Source organism: Mycteria americana, chromosome 9 (assembly GCF_035582795.1).
Source record: "Mycteria americana isolate JAX WOST 10 ecotype Jacksonville Zoo and Gardens chromosome 9, USCA_MyAme_1.0, whole genome shotgun sequence".
NCBI lineage: Eukaryota > Metazoa > Chordata > Aves > Ciconiiformes > Ciconiidae > Mycteria > Mycteria americana.
This window is the reverse complement of record NC_134373.1, coordinates 32,248,675-32,268,591: the sequence shown is the minus strand read 5'-3', so window position 1 is coordinate 32,268,591 and position 19,917 is coordinate 32,248,675. Positions and strand designations below refer to the sequence as shown.

General features: G+C 39.3%; 1 protein-coding gene across 4 annotated transcripts in view; it reads left to right on the top strand.

The window, feature by feature from the left end:
- The window catches only part of MYLK (myosin light chain kinase), a 223,507-nt gene that overhangs the window by 65,832 nt on the left and 137,758 nt on the right, over positions 1-19,917 (top strand). For all 4 annotated transcript variants that reach the window (XM_075512682.1, XM_075512681.1, XM_075512680.1 and 1 more), the window contains one exon: positions 538-695. In XM_075512682.1, coding sequence (XP_075368797.1) covers positions 546-695 — 150 coding nt within the window. In that variant the 5' untranslated portion in view covers positions 538-545. The remainder of the gene's footprint in view (positions 1-537; positions 696-19,917) is intronic.

Below are 19,917 nucleotides of genomic sequence, written 5' to 3'. Positions count from 1 at the left end.
TTGGAGGGAGCTATCCAGATATTTCTTAAGATCTTGAAAGCATGGTATGAAAAATCAGATTTTCCACATTCCCTCTTGCAACTCAAATCCAGTGCAAACAGAGGCCTCTCTATTTCATAAGTACTTGTTTAATGCTGGCTCTACTTTTGAGACTTACTGATTTTGGTGTATTCCAGGCCAGGAAAATCAAAGTCACGTTGTGAAAATATCCTCCTGAAATAAGTTATTACCTTTTAATGCAGTTGTAAAGGATGACTTTTTGGTTAAGGCTCTGGCTTGGGACTTGAGAGTTCAAACTGAGTTCAGCTCAAGGCTGTGACCCTGACCGCAACTGTAGGCACACCGGGCAATCTTCCTGGGTCTCAGTTCCCCACGCAGAAAATAGCACTTGTCACCTTAGGCTGAAGACTCTTACTATGTATACAAATATAGCATACATATAGAACAATCTGCTCCTGATCTGATTCTTAGCTGTTACTGTAATGTAAGTAATTAATCATCGTAACTTCTATATTATCACTTGTTTCTCTTTTACAGTCCACATCATGGGGGATGTGAAACTGGGGATATCTACTCGAGTCTCCAAAACCTCCCTGACACTCAGCCCCCCCGTCCCTGCTGAAGCACCAGCATTTACTCTTCCTCCTCGGAATATTCGAGTGCAGCTGGGAGCTACCGCAAGATTTGAGGGGAAGGTAAGAAACAGAGATGAGAGGGGCCGCCTTCATTGGTCTTGCCCTTTCCTGAAGCTGCAAAGATAGTAAAGTTGCCTCTGCAATATAGGACCTTTACTCAAGAAGAATACACCAGTGTTTACCCTCCTGAGGAGGCAGGAGCATTACAGGTCTGTTTCTGAGTAGAGGAGACTGTTGCAAAACCTGGGATGTGCTAAGTATAACCTAGTTGAGCATGCCAGGCACTGAGCTTAATATCAGTGGAAAACTGATTCAAGAGCTGTCTCTAATCAGAGAGTACGTGTTCTCCTACTGCATATTCATTTCCCTGCATCCCAAATCTGCCTGTTCGTGAAACTTCATGTGTAACACAAATCTAACCCTGCTACAGCACGTTCTTCCTAGTAGTCAAGCTAGGAATCTGTAAAGAGGGTACGACATTTTTGTATCTGCACCACCTGCCATATATGTTGTTAATCTGAAAGCAAAAAGAGCATTTTCAGAGGAAAGATTGATTTGTTCAAGGAAACTTGTTAACCCAAGGGATTTAAAAGGGTGTGTAGTGGGGTGTGGATCCCAGGTTCTCCCCTTCCCATCATGCTTGGGACATTGAATTGTGCTTACTGGCATCCATATTTCTTTCATGCTTCAATCCTGGTATGATCTCTTCCTTGTTCTAGCTATCTTCCTTTCTTCTCCCTTCACCCAAATCCTTATCCTGGAGCTGCCAGTTTTCCCTCTCAGCCCTTTCAGCTTCCTTCTGTCCCTGTCACGCTCTGATTGCATGCTGACAGCTGTATCATCATACTGACCGCACTTTTAATCTTTGAAGTGGTGGGACTTGTCTGACAGAGGCAGGAAACTGCAACTTTACTGTAACAAAAACAAGGGCTAGAAAGAATTTGGGAAATTCATAACTTCTGAAACACTAACTTAAAAGAGAGGGCCTGTAGAGGGCATCTGATATTTATCTTATTTGTTTATGCAAGAGCAGGCCAGGAACTGCAATTTTTCAACAGGAATGGGGCAGAAAAACAATTTTTGGAGTATATAAATTTTTAAGTGCAAAATCAAAACTCAGAAGTTGTTCTTAGATTTGACTTTTTGAAGAAAAGTTGGCATTTTTCATAGAAAGCAGATAATTTCAATGAAAGTGTTTAAACCAAAGAAAGTTTTTTATCAAACCCTTAGAAAGATTTTTTTTTTTTAAATTAGCTTACTTCTATTGTGATTTTAAGGCACCAGTCAGAAACCCTGTGTGTATGACATTGGCCAGTCCCAGTGGGCATTCCCTTTCTTACTGTTTTTATCCTTCCCCCACCTCATTACTTCACTTTGCTTTGTTACAGACATAGTGGAAAAATGGCAACGTGTTGCTACTTTATGCATGTGACACCTATGCACAGTACTATTCTAACTCTGACTGGTTCTTCCAGACAATGCTGCAACTGGCAATAACAGTACAGTGAAATCAAAGTTGAAGCATGTGATGTTGCTAAGAGTTGGTTTTACATTTCTCATGTTTCCTAATTAAAAGCTCAAGTGGGATATTTCTAATTTTTAGTGCACTCTGCAGACCTTTTATTATTAGTCAAATGGAAGCAATTGTAAAATATAATGACCTACAAGCTAGAGTACCATCACTGCTTTGCATTTTTTTCAGATCTGGTTTTAAAGTGTTAATTTTTCAGGGATACCTATCCCCTTTTTCAAGTTGCTTTGAAGGCTGGAAGGGTAAAGTCTGAGGGGTTTTTTTAGTAGCTTGGAAAAAAGACACGAATTCAATACTGATTAAACTGACAAGCTTAAGTTCCTTGAAGGAACAAAGCTTTGACCGAAGTCCTGGATTGAACCTACTTGATGAAAATCTAAATTCCAGTTCTGCCCATTTGGTATATGAGCATGGCTGAAATCTTTTATTTTCCATCCTTAAAATGGGGATGATAATATACTAATTGCATGCATGCCGTATAGCTGAAATAAACCTTTAATAGTCAAAGTGCTTTTGTAAGTGCCAAACATTAAGACCACAGCTTCGCTGAAATACATGTGAGATCTGCAATTATTTTGTGGCAAGTAGCCTGCCTTAACGGTTTGGCAAACCAAGATGACGCAATTACAGCCACTGTCTTTGGCACTTCAGCCTCTTGCTGTGCATGGAGCATTGCCTGTTTTTTATTCAGTCCAGCTTGCTGCCCTGGAGGAACTTTGTTTTACCTCTCTCAGCTAACACAGGTGAGAAGAAACATGTAACACAGCTGAAGACATAAAACAGCCAATCTTTATCATTGTGAATTAGTTCCAAATTTCCTGGAATCCACCCTAGCTGGAGGCTGAGATACGAACTTGCAATTTTTTTCATTTTTGGGGAGGGGGGGAGGGGGGAACAAGCTACATTATAATAATTGGTCATAGAGAGTAGTGGAGCACAGCATGTTCTCATTATATTATGCAAGAGAAATTAGGTTTTTAATTATAATACCAACTATTAAAATTGAGTCTGTGTGATCTGTTGTTTATGATGTAACATAGTTGGGGAGATTGTGGTTGGTTCTGTTGTTTATAACTGGTGGGTTCAAATTAGTATTTTGTTTGTGCTCCTAGTCTAGTAACATGGGCAGGGTGAGGGGGAATGCAACAGTACAGTTTGAAAGGATACTGTCACTTAATAGTTGCAGCAGCCTGCAGCGCTTGTATCACCTGGGCCCATCTTCAGCTGGTTAGTACAATGTTGCTTCTTCTGTCACTTTAATGTTCCAGAGGTTCAGAAGGACAGTGGACCTGTTCAGAAGGACAATCTTAGTAAAAACAATGTATTAAGATTTAGTAATAGAAGTAGCTACTGAACATACTTAGGTTTTTCCATCCTGGAAAATAGGCTACAGATGTTATGATGGGTTGAAGCAGAGTTATGGTACTCTGCTTCATCACACAGTATAAATATTAAACTAGACTCAGGCTAAAGAAAAATAAAAAGTTTTAAAAATGGCTAGACAGGAGATTTTCTTCAAAGAGTTCCTCTGCGGTGGAATTTATCTTATCAGAAAGTACAAACATTTTGAGAATCCAAGACAGGATATAAATCTGATATTGTGATGATCCTGTACTCTCATTAAGTGAACAAGGAAGAGAGGGCCCCAGAGTCAAACTTGTTGCTTTTCTTTCCAGCGGCATGTAAGATAAGTTGTGTGAAAAGGCAATTCAAGATCAAGGAGAGTGCAGAAATTGCCCATAAATGTAGGAAATTGGAGGTAGAAAGGAACTGGAGTTGCCATTAACAAGAATTCTTTTTTTTCTGTTCCTCCCACTACCACCCTGATTTTCTTACTAAAATCTCAGCAAGTTTATCTATATCTGACTGCAGATCTGTTTTCCAATGTGACCTCAGTGTACAAAGTTAGCTCATCGTCTTTCAAGTGTATGAGCATGATTTTGGCCTGGAGCACTGACTGAGGGGTGGAACCACTTAGTAAGGCAAAAGCAAGGTTACCTTCCCTAGATGCTCCCCGAATGCTGCGTGGACATCTCAGTTGTTCATCAATCAATTGCTGAGGTGATTGTAAGGGAAACCATCCCAGATTATTATGAAATTGTGTTGTGGGTTCCTAGCTTGTTAGGAATTGATTGATATGCTGTTCTTCAATTGCACATCATGTGTGAGGTGAACGGCCCAGGGTAGTAATCTCCTGCCTTGTGCTAAGGCATTGTAGCTTGTCTGTCAGAGCCTTTAAGATACTCTTGGAAAGGAAGAGCAGGCCAGAATGTTACCAGGCTTTGTTTTAAGCTGTTTCTTTCTCTGTTGGATTAATCACTGGAGTATTTATCAGTGCTTTGCAACATTAAATTGTGATTGTATATCTTTATGTTTCTAATTCATCTGAACATCACTGGATTTTATAATGCTCAATGGCATACTAATGAAGGAGATTCCTTTCTTTAGAGCAAATGTCATGGAGGTTTCTGTGGCAAGTGTCACATGAGATGCCAGGGAAATCCTTTGCAGCTGTAGCACCTGAATAAGCATCTGTAAATTATCAGGCAAGGTGGTATTTTGATGCTGCTGATAACATTTGATCAATTCATAATCCAAGCACAGTATCCTATCAAATTCTTTCAGACTTTGGGTGTTCCTAAGTTTCACTTTCTGAAACTGTGCAGGACACTTTAATTATGACACGGAGCACATTACTATGCTGACCTACAAGTACAAGATCATTAGCCATATATCTAGTTTAAAAGTTAATTTGTTTCATTCTCTCTCACTCTCCAAAACTCAGCTGCACTATTCTATAGCAAAGGTTCAAAACATCACAGTAGACCAATACAGATGCAAGTAGTATAATTTTCCATACAGTCAAATGAAATAAAGCTTTTAAACATTTCCATTAATTTCGCTAGCTTTTCTAACTCTCATGAGGATGGCAAGGATATATTAATATGAGTGCCGGGCAGAAGCCCCTAGAAAGATTTTTCACTGGAATTTGCAAATCTGTACAAGTTTCCTTTTCTTGTGATGGGCAGAGGGTGGCCACAGATTTCCACAACTTTGCATGTTTTTATGCCTACTGATTTCTTAGTATCCTGTTTACTGGTCTTTCAGAGACTACAGGTGCAGTGACTTAAGACTGAAGCCTGTCTTATGTCTCAAACTGCATCCTTTTTGAGAAGATCTCCTCCTTCATATTTAGAAATTTGACTTCTAAATATTGGACAACTTTATCCAGCTCTAAGTTCCCGCTGTACCTGTTTAGAGAGGAAGATATGTCTCCATTGTAGAACCTAGCAGTTATTTAAATGTTGCCCTGACTCCACTCCACATCCCACTGCTCAAGTGTTGCTCTCAGCCTGAATTGGCCCATCCTAGTGTTAAGGCTGAGGTTCAGCTTTTGCTGGAGTTTGTGAGCCTTGCTGTTTGTGTATTAAGATAGCAAGCTAATCCTCCAGTTCCCTTCCTGTGTTTAGAAGCACTGAAAAATTCTTTCATGACTGTCTGGGGAAGTCTTAGAAAGCAGGTTGGCTTTCTGCAGCAGAAAAAGATACTGGGACTCTGAAGTCCTGGTGATGTGTGTAGGTGAAGAGAGCAGCAGGATGGACTGACCCCAGCAGGGCTCTGCGCTGTGACTGCTCACATAAGGAGTCAGTGAATGTCGGTGCTCTCATCCAGGTTTCCCTAGTCCATGTTAACTCCTGTACAGAAAGGTACTTCAAGGCATAGAGAGATTTACTTAGGTTTCTGCAGCAAACTGATGGAGAAGCTGAGAACAAAAAATGAGAATCTTTACTGTTCTCTAACCACTGAACCCACATTCTCTTGATCTTTCCCTCCCTATTTTAAGCTTTGGGTTATGAGACCAATAAAATAGTCTGCAGCAGAGTTTTGCTTTTAAAAAAAAATTAAGGTGGTTGCCCAAAACAAGCATTTTTAGTTGATAACTATGTGATTAGCTGCCCACACACAATTTTGCTGACCTTAAATAGCACTAAGCTCACTACATCAAAAATATAGTGTGAACACTTCTGGTTCTTTACTGTAATGTCACTGAGTGTCAAGCAGTAAAAAATGACAAGTCAAAGAACCATCAGTTTCCAACAAACCCTTCTCTGTCCAGAGTGATATTAACCTCTGCATCTGATTGCGGCAAGCAGTTAACTCAACCTGCTTTGGCTGCACACATGTATAATTTTTGAGGGTAATATTGACGGTCATTAATTTTATGAGCCTGACGAATACTTGTGCTACAGCTCTGCTTGAGAGGAACAGCCAAATGTCATGCTGCAGACCACAGACTGATTGCCTAGGGGTCAGGAAAGAATTTTTCTCCTTGGATAAAGCATTGCACAGTTGGCAACAGTGCAGTATGGGTTGTTTTTCTGCTTCATGTGAACCATCATATATGGTCCATTGCCAGAACCAAGATATCGCACTACTAAATCTAGTCTGGTATTCTAATCCCAAGGAGCTAGATTTCATGTATTGACATGTAGTTCATAGTTTGAGTAGATGTTGGGGTACTTAGTTCAGTTTGCTGCCCATTGAGTAGTTACTGTTCTGCTCTTCTCCTTTCATCCCCCTCCAGGTAAGGGAGCTGGATGGTAAATTTTAAGGCAAGCCAGGTCAATGTCAAATCCTGCCCCTTTTTAATGTGCTTTCTTATTGTCCTTCTACCATCCTGCTGTTGCAACACCGTATCTGTATCTGTTCAAATCAGTCCAATGTGCATCAATTTGCCAACTTCTGAGCTGCTTTTGCTGCTGGTGGTTTCACAGGTACTCTTTGAAACATTGTGCCTGAGAAAATAAACTGGGGTCAGGCAATGAGAAACAAGAGGGAATGGGAAGATTGGCAGTGATTCTGCCCTCTTTTCTGAGATAGAGGGGAGACCCATTTATGTGGTGTGTTATGGAAAGCATTAAAAGAAGCGTTGAAGGGAAACACTCCCACAGCATTTGTAAATCCTTTCAACTACCTGCTAATAGAAAAATGGAGATCTAACCAATTTGTTTTACTGTGGCTGCTGCACCAGCTTTGCATGGCAAAACCTTTGTTATCTTCCCTTTGCTTTGGACTCGAAGCAGCAGTGTGTGCTCCATTTCCAAGCCTCAGTCAGCAGGCACTCCAGAAGTATGCCTTAATTACATTGTATTTAAGATGGCAGGATCTGAAATGAGAGAAGCCCATGTAATGACAGAGGATGATGACATGGCACAAAATCCTTTGCTGTCGGCATGAGATGTTTGCTGTTACAAAATGTACCGGGCAGCTAATTGCATGAAGCTGCCAGTGGTTTTAGATCTGCACTTTCTGGAGGGGTGCCTATTCTGAGCCATGTGAGGAAGAAATTCAGGAAAGATCCATGTTTTCATGGGAGACGGTTGGCTGATGAAAGTGAGTGCTGTGGGAGGACTTGGGCTGATCTGTAAAACTACCATGCACTGTGATACTCCCAGAAACCTGATACGAAACACTGAGGCATGATTTTGGGAGCAAAGAATTGAAAAAGATATCGATGTGACTGGAGATTTTTTTGAACTTTCTTTCCACATACCAGTGAGCGTTCTTGGGAAAAATGTCGTGCGTTCAGAAGTTACTGAAACATTTTGTATCAAAGAGACATTGGGGTATAGACAGCTGAAATAAAAAAGGAACATAAACACAAGTTAGGTGGCTGTGAACAGCTTATTGCACATCTTTTTTCTGTTTGGATCTTCTACTGCTATTTCTTCTTCCTAGGTGTAATTGACCTCCCATTATATTCACTTACCACAGTACTGTTTTTTTACCCATTTACATGTTCTCATGAATAATGCATACGTTATTTTATTTGGTTTTATTTTATTGTATAACTCTGTATTGTCATATAGAAACAGTGGCTCAAAAGAGTTTCAGCTTTAGACAAAGGCAAAGTGGGAGTGGCTGCTCTGCTGGGAAGTGGTTAAGGTGGGGTTCAGTCAAAATTGCTTCCCCACAGTGTCATTTACACCCAGAATTATTCAAAGACACTTCCCTTCATCAACTGACACAAGCACCCATGTGTTGACACCCATTTTCCCTGCCTTGCATATGATATGTGCTTTAGAAAAAACTACAGGGGTGCAAGTTGCTGCTCAAGAAATTTCTAGGTTTTAGACAGGAGTGGTGGTCTGTGAGCTCCAATTCTGTCTCTCAGTCTCTTTAACTCATAAATTCACTTCATAGCTGTCTCCCTGTCAGCTATGTCCATCATAGTTATACTCAGGACTTTCCAGGTAGAAGTATTTAAGCATTCCTTGTGTAGCCTGCGTGCAGCGTGTGTGATGATTCTCAAAAGTGCTGGACTTAGTACACCGACCTATGCAACTGATCTGTGCATGCACTGAGACAACAGCCGAGATTTCAGGATGTCTGGCAGCACAGTTTGGTCAGACCTTTTGCAGAGTTGCTCCAATCTGCCAGACATTCAGAAATCCTAGACAATGCTGAATATCCTCAAATTGCACCCAGACAAAATTTCTAAGCAAGAAAGAGGCCATGACTGGGGAAGACTGGGCATACAGTATCCCTATTCTCAGTTGCCATTTCTCAGGGTTGATTTTTTTTTTTTTTTGTATAATTGAGCCTGTTTTCAGTAACTACCTACCCCCAAACTGTGGAAGAAATGTGCTGTTTGCCACTATGACATTTATTATTCTGTTTGCTTTCCATCTGCTTTCCCACCTTAATTGCCTATCTATAATCAGTTGGGGACAGGAGTTCTCTGCTGCTCTGTGCAATGGCAGAAAGACTGGCTGCCTAGTCTTGTTTTGGTACTAACTACTGTAATTAAAGGAACATCAAAAACAATTTTTTAAAATAATAATGGTGTTAATAATAATAATAATAGAAGTTTTTTAGAACACTTCAACTGATGTATGTATGGAGCTAAAGAGAATCTTTTATTCTTTTGGGAAGCATCTACCAAACCAGCATTGTTTTAGCTGAAGCCAGACCATCCATTTGTGCTGCTCTTGGTCACCACTTTTTCTTTCTTTCTTTACTTTTTCTTTAACGTGTTTCCAATTATTTTGGATTTTGAGATGGAAGCAATTAAAATCACATTAAGAACCTGACAATAAAATTCTGTATTATTTAATTGCATCTACCTGCTCCCAGTTCGAGTTGAGGGAACCAACAAACTGTTGACTCTGAAAAGTATATTGTAGATACGTTTTGTGATCACCCATTACTGTGACGTATCATTGTAAAGCATGGCTTTCTGTCAGCTAAAGGCGGCAAGTGTGTTTGTTTAAGGATTTATATATAGGGATATCCCTAGGGTTGATTTTGAAGAAAATTTACTTCTTAGTAGGAATTTCTGGACTTGCTATTTTTCCATAGTCCCTAAATAGAAATCAGAGAAAAAATTCTTAAATTATGTATTGAAAAATTTGCAGAGGAAAAGGAGATATAAAATATTCATATTGTGGTGTAAAGGAGGTTCAGTCTTTTACAAAATATGATGGAATAAATACCATGACTAATCATAAAGTCCACTGTTTAGGGATGATAAGATAAAAGTGTTTGAAAAAGGAATAGAATAAAATCTACCTGTTTCCCAAAAGAAAAACAGCTAATCAGCATATCCTAAATAGCTGAACAAAGATATGTTCAGAGATTGAGTCAGGGTAGAAGCGGTCAGTATAATTTTTCTTATTTTTCTTGTCCCATGATGGTTAATCGTGAATCTCTCAAATTTCAACAAAGTCTTGTTAGATTCTTCAATTCTGCTTTTAATTTGAAAAATATCATCATCTTTTCAAGGCTAGTCTCCCTTGCTCCTCTGGGCCAGCGCGTAAGTCTTTGTTGTGGTCAATTCCACTGGCAATAAAACTTACCATGTAGCATTGTGCTTTCTTATTTAAATAAATGTTCTTAGTAGTACATGAAACATGACTGCAACTTATTATTATGATGTTTTAAATTTGCTTTTTTGGGGAATTGTGCATTTGACTCCTTTCACAGTCATAATAGGTTTAAAGGTTAAAGAAGACCTAGTAACTGGAACAGTGTGAGCAGTTAACTTTCATTTCCTTGTGCTGTAATAGCCTATAGTGGCATGAGAGGGATAAAATGGGGAAAAGTTATTTTGCTGGGTTTGTTTTTTTTTTTTTCTTCCAGAAATATGCCCCTAGCTTTTGCGTTTTTTTTTTTTTTTTTTTAATTCCAGAAATATGCCCCTAGCTGGAAAAACCTTAAATTTCCTTTTTCTAGCTGACCCAAAAGGTAGGATGGAATACTTATCATCAGACATGCATTTGGCTAACTAGTAATCTATTTGCCTTCTCCCATCATAAGCAAGGCTTAAACTTTACTCCAGCACCTTGCCTTCATCTGGCTGATGAAACCACAAAGATCAGGAAGGGGTGGGGCAGTGCTATATGTAACTATGAGAGGACATAAAATAGCAAAGTATGCATTTGACTGTCTATAAATGTGTCCCTGAGAGTTTGACCTAAATTACACCAAATGACACCAAATCACACTTTTTGGTATAATTCTGCTTTTCCCCTGTAGGAGAAGAAAGTAATCATTAATAGACAGCAAGCATGATGCATTCAGAATCTTTGCAGAAGGCCACATGTGGAGAAGGTTTATAATCAAAACACATCATTACTCATTGCGGTTTTGCTCAGTCCACACTCACTCTAGCACCTAGACTCCAAAGCTAAAAATTTCTGCTTTTAACATGTTGCTTGGCTCTGTTCACTCATGGATACACTATGAAGTTTGGAAACCTACTGGGCAAAACCAGACAACATAGTTTTTTTTACATGTAACATCTGGACTCCGTAGCATCTAAGTGCATGCTGAACAGAAAATAACATTGCTGTGAATTGTGTACAATTCAACCCATTCATGAAGGAGAGAAACCAGTCTGTCTGACAGGGAGCAGCAAGGGCTGGCTGCTCCCCAAAGGAAAGCAAGCCAGGAGCCGAGGGTGAGCCATGCATGGGCTGTACCATCACCAATGGGCTGAAGTCCCGCAGGCTCTGAACACACCACACAGTGCCGTGTGCTCTAACAGGGTCTACTGATGGTCCCAGACATGGCAAGCAATGAGCCAGGTTCAGGATCCAACCAGAGGGTACGGTCAGGAGCAAAAGTAGGCAAGGCCAGATTGTCCTTCCATAGGTGCCCAGTTCAGTTTTTAATGTGCAGTCTGTAAGACATTACCACTGTGTTACTGGAGGTTACTGAATCTCTAGCAGGTGCCTGAAACAGCACATGTTTCTGTGCCTAAGCTGCCAGAGTTCATTGTTTAGTGTCTGGGGACAAACCTGCCTTCATCATGATTTTTAAGCCAAAAGTCATCCCAGTTCATAGTTCAGCATCACATGTGAATACACATCTCTGTGTTCTTCTCTTACGTGGAGGAAATAACCTTTGGAAGAGGAAATGTTGATATGTTGGGGTAGTGCTTGATGAGGGAGACACTGCTGTTCTTATTGCTGTCAGAGGTAATGCGTCAAAGCTCTCTGCACTAGTAGGAGCCAGAAAATCAAGGCAGTCCACTGACTGGTCATCCCTGAGATGACTAGTCCAGTATAAGGGCCTTGAATTGCCTGCCTAAATATGTTGAATTTATTTTATTCTTCTAGGAAACTTGATAGCCACGTTATTGGTTGGGAATTAAATCATGTTTGTTGACTCACAAGTTAGTAACCTGACCTCTGGGCTAGCCTTCCCGCATTAAGGATATGTTGTAGTGAGATTCTAGAGATGGTCTAAGCTCTTATGCCTTTCTTCTTCAGAGGAGTTTTAGGAATATACACCACTCTGCATGAGAGAGTGAAAACCTGGAAATGTTCCATTTAAAAAAAACCCACACACACAAAAAATCTTTTTCTAGGCTTTCTGATGATGAAGATAGCTTTATTCTCTGTAAATCAGTACACTGCTGTAAACACACAGTCAGACAGAACAAAGAAATCCTTGTCTTCTGAACATACTGTGGCTAAAACTGGTACAAATTCCAAGTCAGCTTTGCATGTTTTTATTGCTTATACAGAGACCTTTGTAATTCATGTGCAGAATGAGGTGAAATAGACAAATAAATTATTTTATCTTTCTTTAAGAATTTTCCTTGCTTTTCTGCACCTTTTCAAAATACTATAGTAAATGTTACTCTATGGAATATACTATTTATTATAAATACAACAGCTGAACTTACTAAAATACTAATTAAAAGTCATACTCTATGCCAATGTGGAATGTATACAAGAACTTTTCATTTAAAGATGACAACAATCTGCACATGTAGCCCAAAGAAAATGGAGAAGCAAAGACTGACAAATGAAATAATACTGTTCATGGTTACTTGGCTTTTGGCAACAGAGTATTGAGCTTATTTCATCCGGCTCTGTGCTCTCTCCACTCATTTTGAATCAGAATGTTAATTTTCCTCTGGCTGCACAGTAGAGTAAAATTGTAACTGTGTGGCTTGAGAGACTGCCATTCTCTCCATGTGCCCCATAATACACAAGCAAGCCTATAGTTATGGTGCATGTATTATTTAAATTGTTTTTGCAAAGCTTAGAATATTAGTATAATGCACAGTATTTTGTAAAAGCTTTGTAAAAGCACCTCCCCACATATGGTAGTACCTGGTATGCTGTATCTGAAATCTAACTCATTTATATCACATTCCCATACTCATCAGGCAAACAATGATTAAAGAGATTTTCTGTTCTGTGAACACCCTGGAACAAGAGTTCAATATACTTAAGCTTGATTCTTTGTCTATATAAATTCTGGTGTTCCTTTATAAAAGAATAACTCAGCAGTTCTTCTCTACAGGGAGGCAAATATGAATATCTCAAAACAAAGTTATGTTAAAAGCCAGGGCACTGGAAGAAAAAAATATGATAAAATCTTGGAAATACAGATTAAAGAACTATGGTAAATGGTATTGATTTTTGCTTATTTCATGGTGCCACATAAACAGCCAAATTCAACTGGAGTCCTAGTGTATGTTTGCTGATAGTATTTAACACATACGCAGGCCAGACTAGAGTTGGACTCCTCTCTGATGACCTTCCTAGCTAAAACAACAGAGGAAATAGTCATTGTTACCCCCGTTGGCATTCATGTGGAGTATGGAGGCACAGAGAGATTTATTGGTTTGTGCAAGATCACACAGAAATACATGCCTGGATTCAGAACTGAACTGCTGTCTTCCAAAAGTTCAGTTCCCATCCAGTACCTTAGATGTGAACCTATCCTTATTGGAGATAAATAGCTTCTGATTTTGGAAGAGAAAGTTAAGATTTGCAATAGGTGCAAATATCACCAATATCTAGGTGACTGCTGTTGGCTTAAGAGCATTACTTAATGAAAACACAATGCCAGAATTAGGTCCTCAGTGCCTTGACACAAAAGCTAGCTTGTTTGCCTGTTGGGTTATGCTAATGGACAAAAGTGTAGACAAAGGTTTGTCTGCTCAGGAGACTATTGCACTCTTATAGGTTTAATGGAAAGCATTATGCTGGATTTGTTAAGATCTCTCAATAGGAATGCCAGCAACTGCAGTTAAGTGGAGCTCTATTGAAAGCATATGCAGAGTAAGCGCTTTTTCCACAACCTAAACAAATGTAGCTATTTTTGAGTGCACGTGTGTGTTGCTCTTACCAAGATCACAGCAATTTTAGTTTTGAGAGAAAGCATTAGAAAGAAGAGGCGAGTCCACAAAATTTCTCTTGAACTCAGCATGTCTATAAATATTTATTCTGAACTGTTGAACTAGAAATTTATAGCCACATCAATTTATACTTAGTATTTCAGTTAGTGCTTTGAGGATTTTTTCTTTTAAACAGTTGTTGCTCAGCCCTTGGTTTTTATTTTTATTTTAAACACAGCAGTTTGTATATTGCACTTCATGAGTTATCTCTGCTAAGCTGTTATTAAAAAGTATATGTATGAAGCCTGGAAAACTTATAGATTTTACAGATCATTACAGGATAAAGCCATCACTGACAGTTGCTAATGAGCAGTTGATGTTTTGCAATAGGCTTGTGTATGGAAGCCTTAATTATTTAATGCATAGCAGTAAGTTGCATGTAGCAGAATAAACAGTGCAATGAGAAATGCTAGATGTTTAGGCTGTTTAATGTATTCATATCTTCACAATCCAACATTGCATTTTATACCTCTTTGTAATCACATCAGTTCTACTTTTTAATGAAATTTAAAACAAATGACATTTCATGCCTAGTGTGCTTGCCAGCTCTACCAAGTAGCATTAACAACGAAGCAGTACACATAACTGAGGAGAATTTTTATAACCTATCCAGAGCACTGCCTTTGCCAGCAGCATTCGTCACTATCAGCAGACAGTCTTTAAATGAACATACAACTGTGCAGTCAACTCGGCAACAAAATCCAGTTTTAGCATTTTCTGTGGCCACTGCCAGACTCCTAAATTGCAATAAATGAGTCTTGTCTGGCTGGAAATTGATAAAGTACGGGCACATTCATTCAGAGCAAAGAGGTTTTTTTACCACCTTACATTCCAGATGTGGATTGTTGCCCTTAATTATGAATTTCATAGCTCCAAACATATTTTCCAGTAGCTGTGTGTTCTGGGCACAGAAAGAAAGCACATATTTTCTTTTTTTATTGATTTTCCACAGTAGGTCATGCATACTGTGTGTGCTCATGTAAATTTATAGAGATTCCTTACCTGTTAATAGCATGTACTGATATTGAATTCCTAAGAACAGAACCCCCAAGCTAAGAAAGTATGAAGCTCTTTTGTTCAGTGGCATAGCTCCTACAAGAAGATAGGGCAACTAGTATTCGGTGACGTATAAAATAAATTCATATCCTATTAAGACAGAAACTTCACATTGGTAAGTAAAAAAAAAAAAAAAATCTTTCAGTCTTCCAGAAATAATACACAATGGAAAAATTAGTTTTTTGTAAGTGTTATTGCAGTGAATGATGATCATTCTCTTGAGAAAGGAAAGAAAAAGAGTGGATTGTCGTCTTTAAAAAGTGACTGCCGTTTCACATCCCAAATATTATTGTTATGAAGGGGTCGTTGCTCTGAAAATAATTGACGCTGTTCAGTTTTGCTTTTTTCATGTGGTATCAGGTTTTTGACCTGATGATGTCCCAGTCTCCAGCTGTGGCTCAGAGTGTCTGGATTCTGTGATCAGTTCTGTGAGATAAAACAGCTAAATGTTTACAGTTTTCCTTCTAAGTGGGGACACACACACATTTTGCTAGTGACAGAGCGAAACGTTGGTGTTAATTTCATCCTGTACTTGTCAGTACAGGTCTAAACAATCTGTGCTTGGTCTAAACAATCTTTACCCACTTTTCTGAATTGTTACTGAATGAAGGATGATTCACAACTGAAAGCAAAAATCTTTGTCAAGTGTTAAAAGCTATGCTTTTTGTGGTGGGAAGAGGGGAGACAGTTTCCCAGCAATTTGTTTTTATTGTGTTAAACTGGTTTATGTTTCAGCCTTTCTTCTAGTGCTGCCAAATAAAATTTATGAACAAAAGTAGCAGCAAACACAGTAAATCAGGCTGTCCTGTTGAAGTGGAAATGAATGAACTGCTTCTGCTCTGACAGCTCTCGCAACACAGTAAAACTCTGGTCTGATTTTTCAAAATCTTGTTTTCTGTAGCAAAGATTGCTGCTGCTCTGAAATGAACACTGGTCCTATCAGCAAACTTCTGGCATGCTGCTAAACTCATTGCTACTGACTTAAAGCAGCTGCTTCATTTAGTAATATTTGATAGACACCTTGATTCAGAATCACCAAAGATGGAGAGGAAGAGAAGGATAGGGAAAGAGACCCCATTTTAGGTGCTAACTGGGCTATGTGGAAAAATTAGCAAGAGCCCTACTTCCATTCAGCAGCCACAGTTGTTTCCCTTTGAACTCATTTACATTCTTACTGCATAATCCTAAATGACCCATAACCACGCACACAGATCAGCTATTTCTTTGCATTTTTTGGCGTTTTAAGCTATTCAAACTATTCAGCACCTCATAAAATTTAACACTTTTTAAAAGGCCTTAACATCAGTTGGTCCATAGGAAGAAAGCTTCCTCTTTGCAGTTTGCCTTTTTTTTTTCTTTAAGGAGAGACTTAGAAGCAGAGGAAATTCTCATTAAAATTGATGAGAGTTTCACCCAAGAGAGGGCTGCAAAGTTTATCTCCCCTGTTTTGTTGAGAGCTCTTGTGTTTGCCCTTGGCTTTGAAATCTTTTTGGCCCATTCTGCAGACACTTCTATTCTGCAGAGCTGTACGGCAGTATTGAAGTTACTGAGAGCTGACAGAGTCGTATCTTACTATGTTACTCACATTCTCCTATGGTGGTGAGTTAACATTCTCTTATTGGTAACACTATTTTACATGCTTCTCATTTTGCTGCAAAGACTCTGGACCTATTCTGTCTGGACTCTCTTTACTGTTACTCGGTAACTGTACACTTTGATACCTGTATACAAACACATTAATATAATGTTGATGGCTTCAGTCATTATTCAGGGTAAGATGAGCAGCTGCTGTCCTGTGTTGCCGCTTCAATTCAGTCTTTGCATTGATTGCTGCAACAGCAAATTTGTTGGCAAGGAAGAAATATGGTCAGAGTATTTGATCTAACATTATTAAATATGGAAAGCTAATTTCCTTTTAGTGTGAGTTTGGCAAAGTCTCTGGGTATCTCCATGTCTTGGATCCTCAGCTATGAAGTCAGAGTGACACTTTCCCAGATGACAGCTACGTATTTTGGAACTGAAATTGTCTTCAGTTTGTACATAATTCAGTATCCTGCGCACTCCTCTTTTAACAAAGTGTGAGAATTTCACCACTTTGCAGAGACCTTGTCGTCTTTGTGTGCCAGTGTAACTCAGCAAAATGTGCAACAGCTACAGAGGAGTAGGAGGAAGCCGGGGCAGCATCTGGGTGGCAATGGGGGAAATAGCCTAAGCTTTCTCCTAGACTTTATCCAAGGTTTATGGCATCTGACAGCTTTTGAATTGCCAACCTAGACAAACTTTTTTAAGAAGGGGAAAAATTGGATAATGACTAAATATAAATATAGATCTAAAGATGGACAGAGATTCAGTCTACTTATAATCCCATATTAAGTTCAGAAAACTTGTATTTACAGAAAGAAAAGGTCCAGGTGAGCTATATGGGTGGTTTGCATAAAACTCTCCTCATGCGCTTAATGGCTACAGGTCAGCTGGCTACAATGTGGGGAAAGTAAAAAGGCAGATGTTGCTGCTGGTAAAATGATTTATTAAAGCTCCATCAAAAAAAACACTGCCACTCTGAAACTGCAACACCTGTGTGAAAATGCCCCCATTAGTGTAACAGAGGTTTACAACCACTGATTCACTTGCTGATTGACGTTAGAGCTACACAGAAATATGTTTCTCTATACAGTGTGTTCCCCTCATGTCCACTATAATGGGAAGGGTAGAGTCCACCTTGATAGTGTTCTGTATTTCATCTGAATTATTTTTCAGGTTATTTTGGGGCTGTCTGAAGACTCCTATATCAATGTTACTTTAAATGCAATAAATTTAAACTTATTCTTTAAATGAAATAAAATGTAATTTAGGAAAAGCACCTATGCATGTGATTAATTCCAGAAGACATAAGTAGGGCTTAGCATTTTCTGAAGAGCTGCATTAATTTGGGCTGGTGTTTGAACTTAGAAATTAAATAAACTCAAAGCAGCTTGACACCCAGTGCTGCTCTGAGATGCCATTTGAGTCCTTCAGAAATAATTTAGGACAAATGGACTTGCAGATGTTATGGTAGCTGGGAAAGCAATGCTTTATTCAAACAGCTGTACTGTGGTGACTGAGCACAAAGCCAATACTCCGTGCACCTCTGGGAACTCTCCACACTGAATTTTACAAAAAAATATGATTAAATGTAGAAGATTGAAGAAGAAATGATCTGCAGCTGCTGTCTGCTTTTCAGTTAGCAGACCATGTCTTCCATGGATAGGTCATAAATTCTTCCCTGCTGGGAGTACCATAAATGCTGATTCCCCTGAAGAACTGTGGTAGTATGTGTAGTGTTCAGCACCTTTGCAATCTGCAAAAAGGGGTTGAATAGTGAGATAACAAAATTTGCCGATAATGCAGAACTACTTTAAAGAGTCAAAACTAAAATTGGTGGGGTGCTATCTGCAAAAGGATCTCATTCTGTTTAGTGCCTGGACTATAAAACGTCAAATGCCATTTGGCATTGATGAGCACAAAGTAGAAAAATACAATATACTTAGTTCAATTTTTATTAGCTATTTGTTGTGGTTTAACCCCAGCTAAGCACCACGCAGCCACTTGCTCACTCCCCCTTGCTGGGACGGGGGAGAAAATCAGAAGGGTAAAAGTGAGAAAACTTGTGGGTCAAGATAAAGACAATTTAATAGGGAAAGAAAAAGCCACACACACAGGCAAAGCAAAACAAGGAATTCATTCACTCCTTGCCACGGGCAGGCAGGTGTTCAGCCATCTCCAGGAAAGCAGGGCTCCATCACACGTAACGGTGACTTGGGAAGACAAAACACCATCACTCCGAATGTCCCCCCTTCCTCCTTCTTCCCCCAGCTTTATATGCTGAGCATGACGCCATATGGTGTGGAAGAGCCCTTTGGCCAGTTAGGGTCAGCTGTCCCAGCCGTGTCCCCTCCCAGCTTCTTGTGCCCCCCCAGCCTCCTCGCTGGTGGGGTGGGGTGGGGTGAGGAGCAGAAAAGGCCTTGACTGCATGTAAGCACTGCTCAGCAGTAACAAAAACATCTCTGTGTTATCAACACTGTTTCCAGCACAAATCCAAAACATAGCCCCATACTAGCTACTGTGAAGAAAATTAACTTTATCCCAGACAAAACCAGCACACTATTACTATTCAAAAGAGAGATCTTGCCCTGAACAGCGCTCTGACTAATCAGCTCAAGGTGGGAAATACAGGAAATAGTGTTAAAAAAATTTTGGAAAGAAAAAAAACCCCAACAGTCTGCTGTTTCAATCTAGAAATCTGTGGATTCCCACATTTTAAATGCTACATGCAGTTCTGATCTGTCCTTATCTCAGGCTAGAAAAGAAACAGAAATTTTGACAAGGATTATTAGAGGTATTTCATGGCTCCTAGTACAAGCACAGATTAAAAAACAAGGGCTCTTCAGATTGAACAATACAAGCAGAGAAGGATTTGAAACAGGTTTATACAATCATGAATGACATGGAAGTGAATAAAGAATGTTTATTTGCTGTTTTCCAAAATATAAAAAATAGGAAGCCAGTAAAATGTCAAACAACAAGGTTAAAGCAGACAGTGCCTTGCACGCAGTCTGGGAGGCCCGCCTAAGCCTGCCTAATGATGTACTAAGGTACTGCACTTGCTCAGGCTTGTAACTTCAGAGTGTAACTTCTGGCTGTTCTCTAAGTTCCCACAACATGCATGAAGTAAATCTGGTTTTGTGACCATCTCATAACTTGATTTTTCAGATGGAAAATCCAAACCAGCTTTATTTGTATCTTTTCTGTAAAGCTTCACAGAAACGTAGGGTCCAAAGTGTTCTCCTTTACAAAGAAGCTTGCTGTTTTTCATGAATTCTCCAGTGCATTACTGTTTTAGGCACCTTTCCTTTCTTGTAACATCTTTTGCCCATGACCACCATAATGGCTGTGTTTGTGTATGCATTTTCTGTGTGCGTGTTTCTTTATGCATTTTAAGTTTTGTCCTTGGGTAC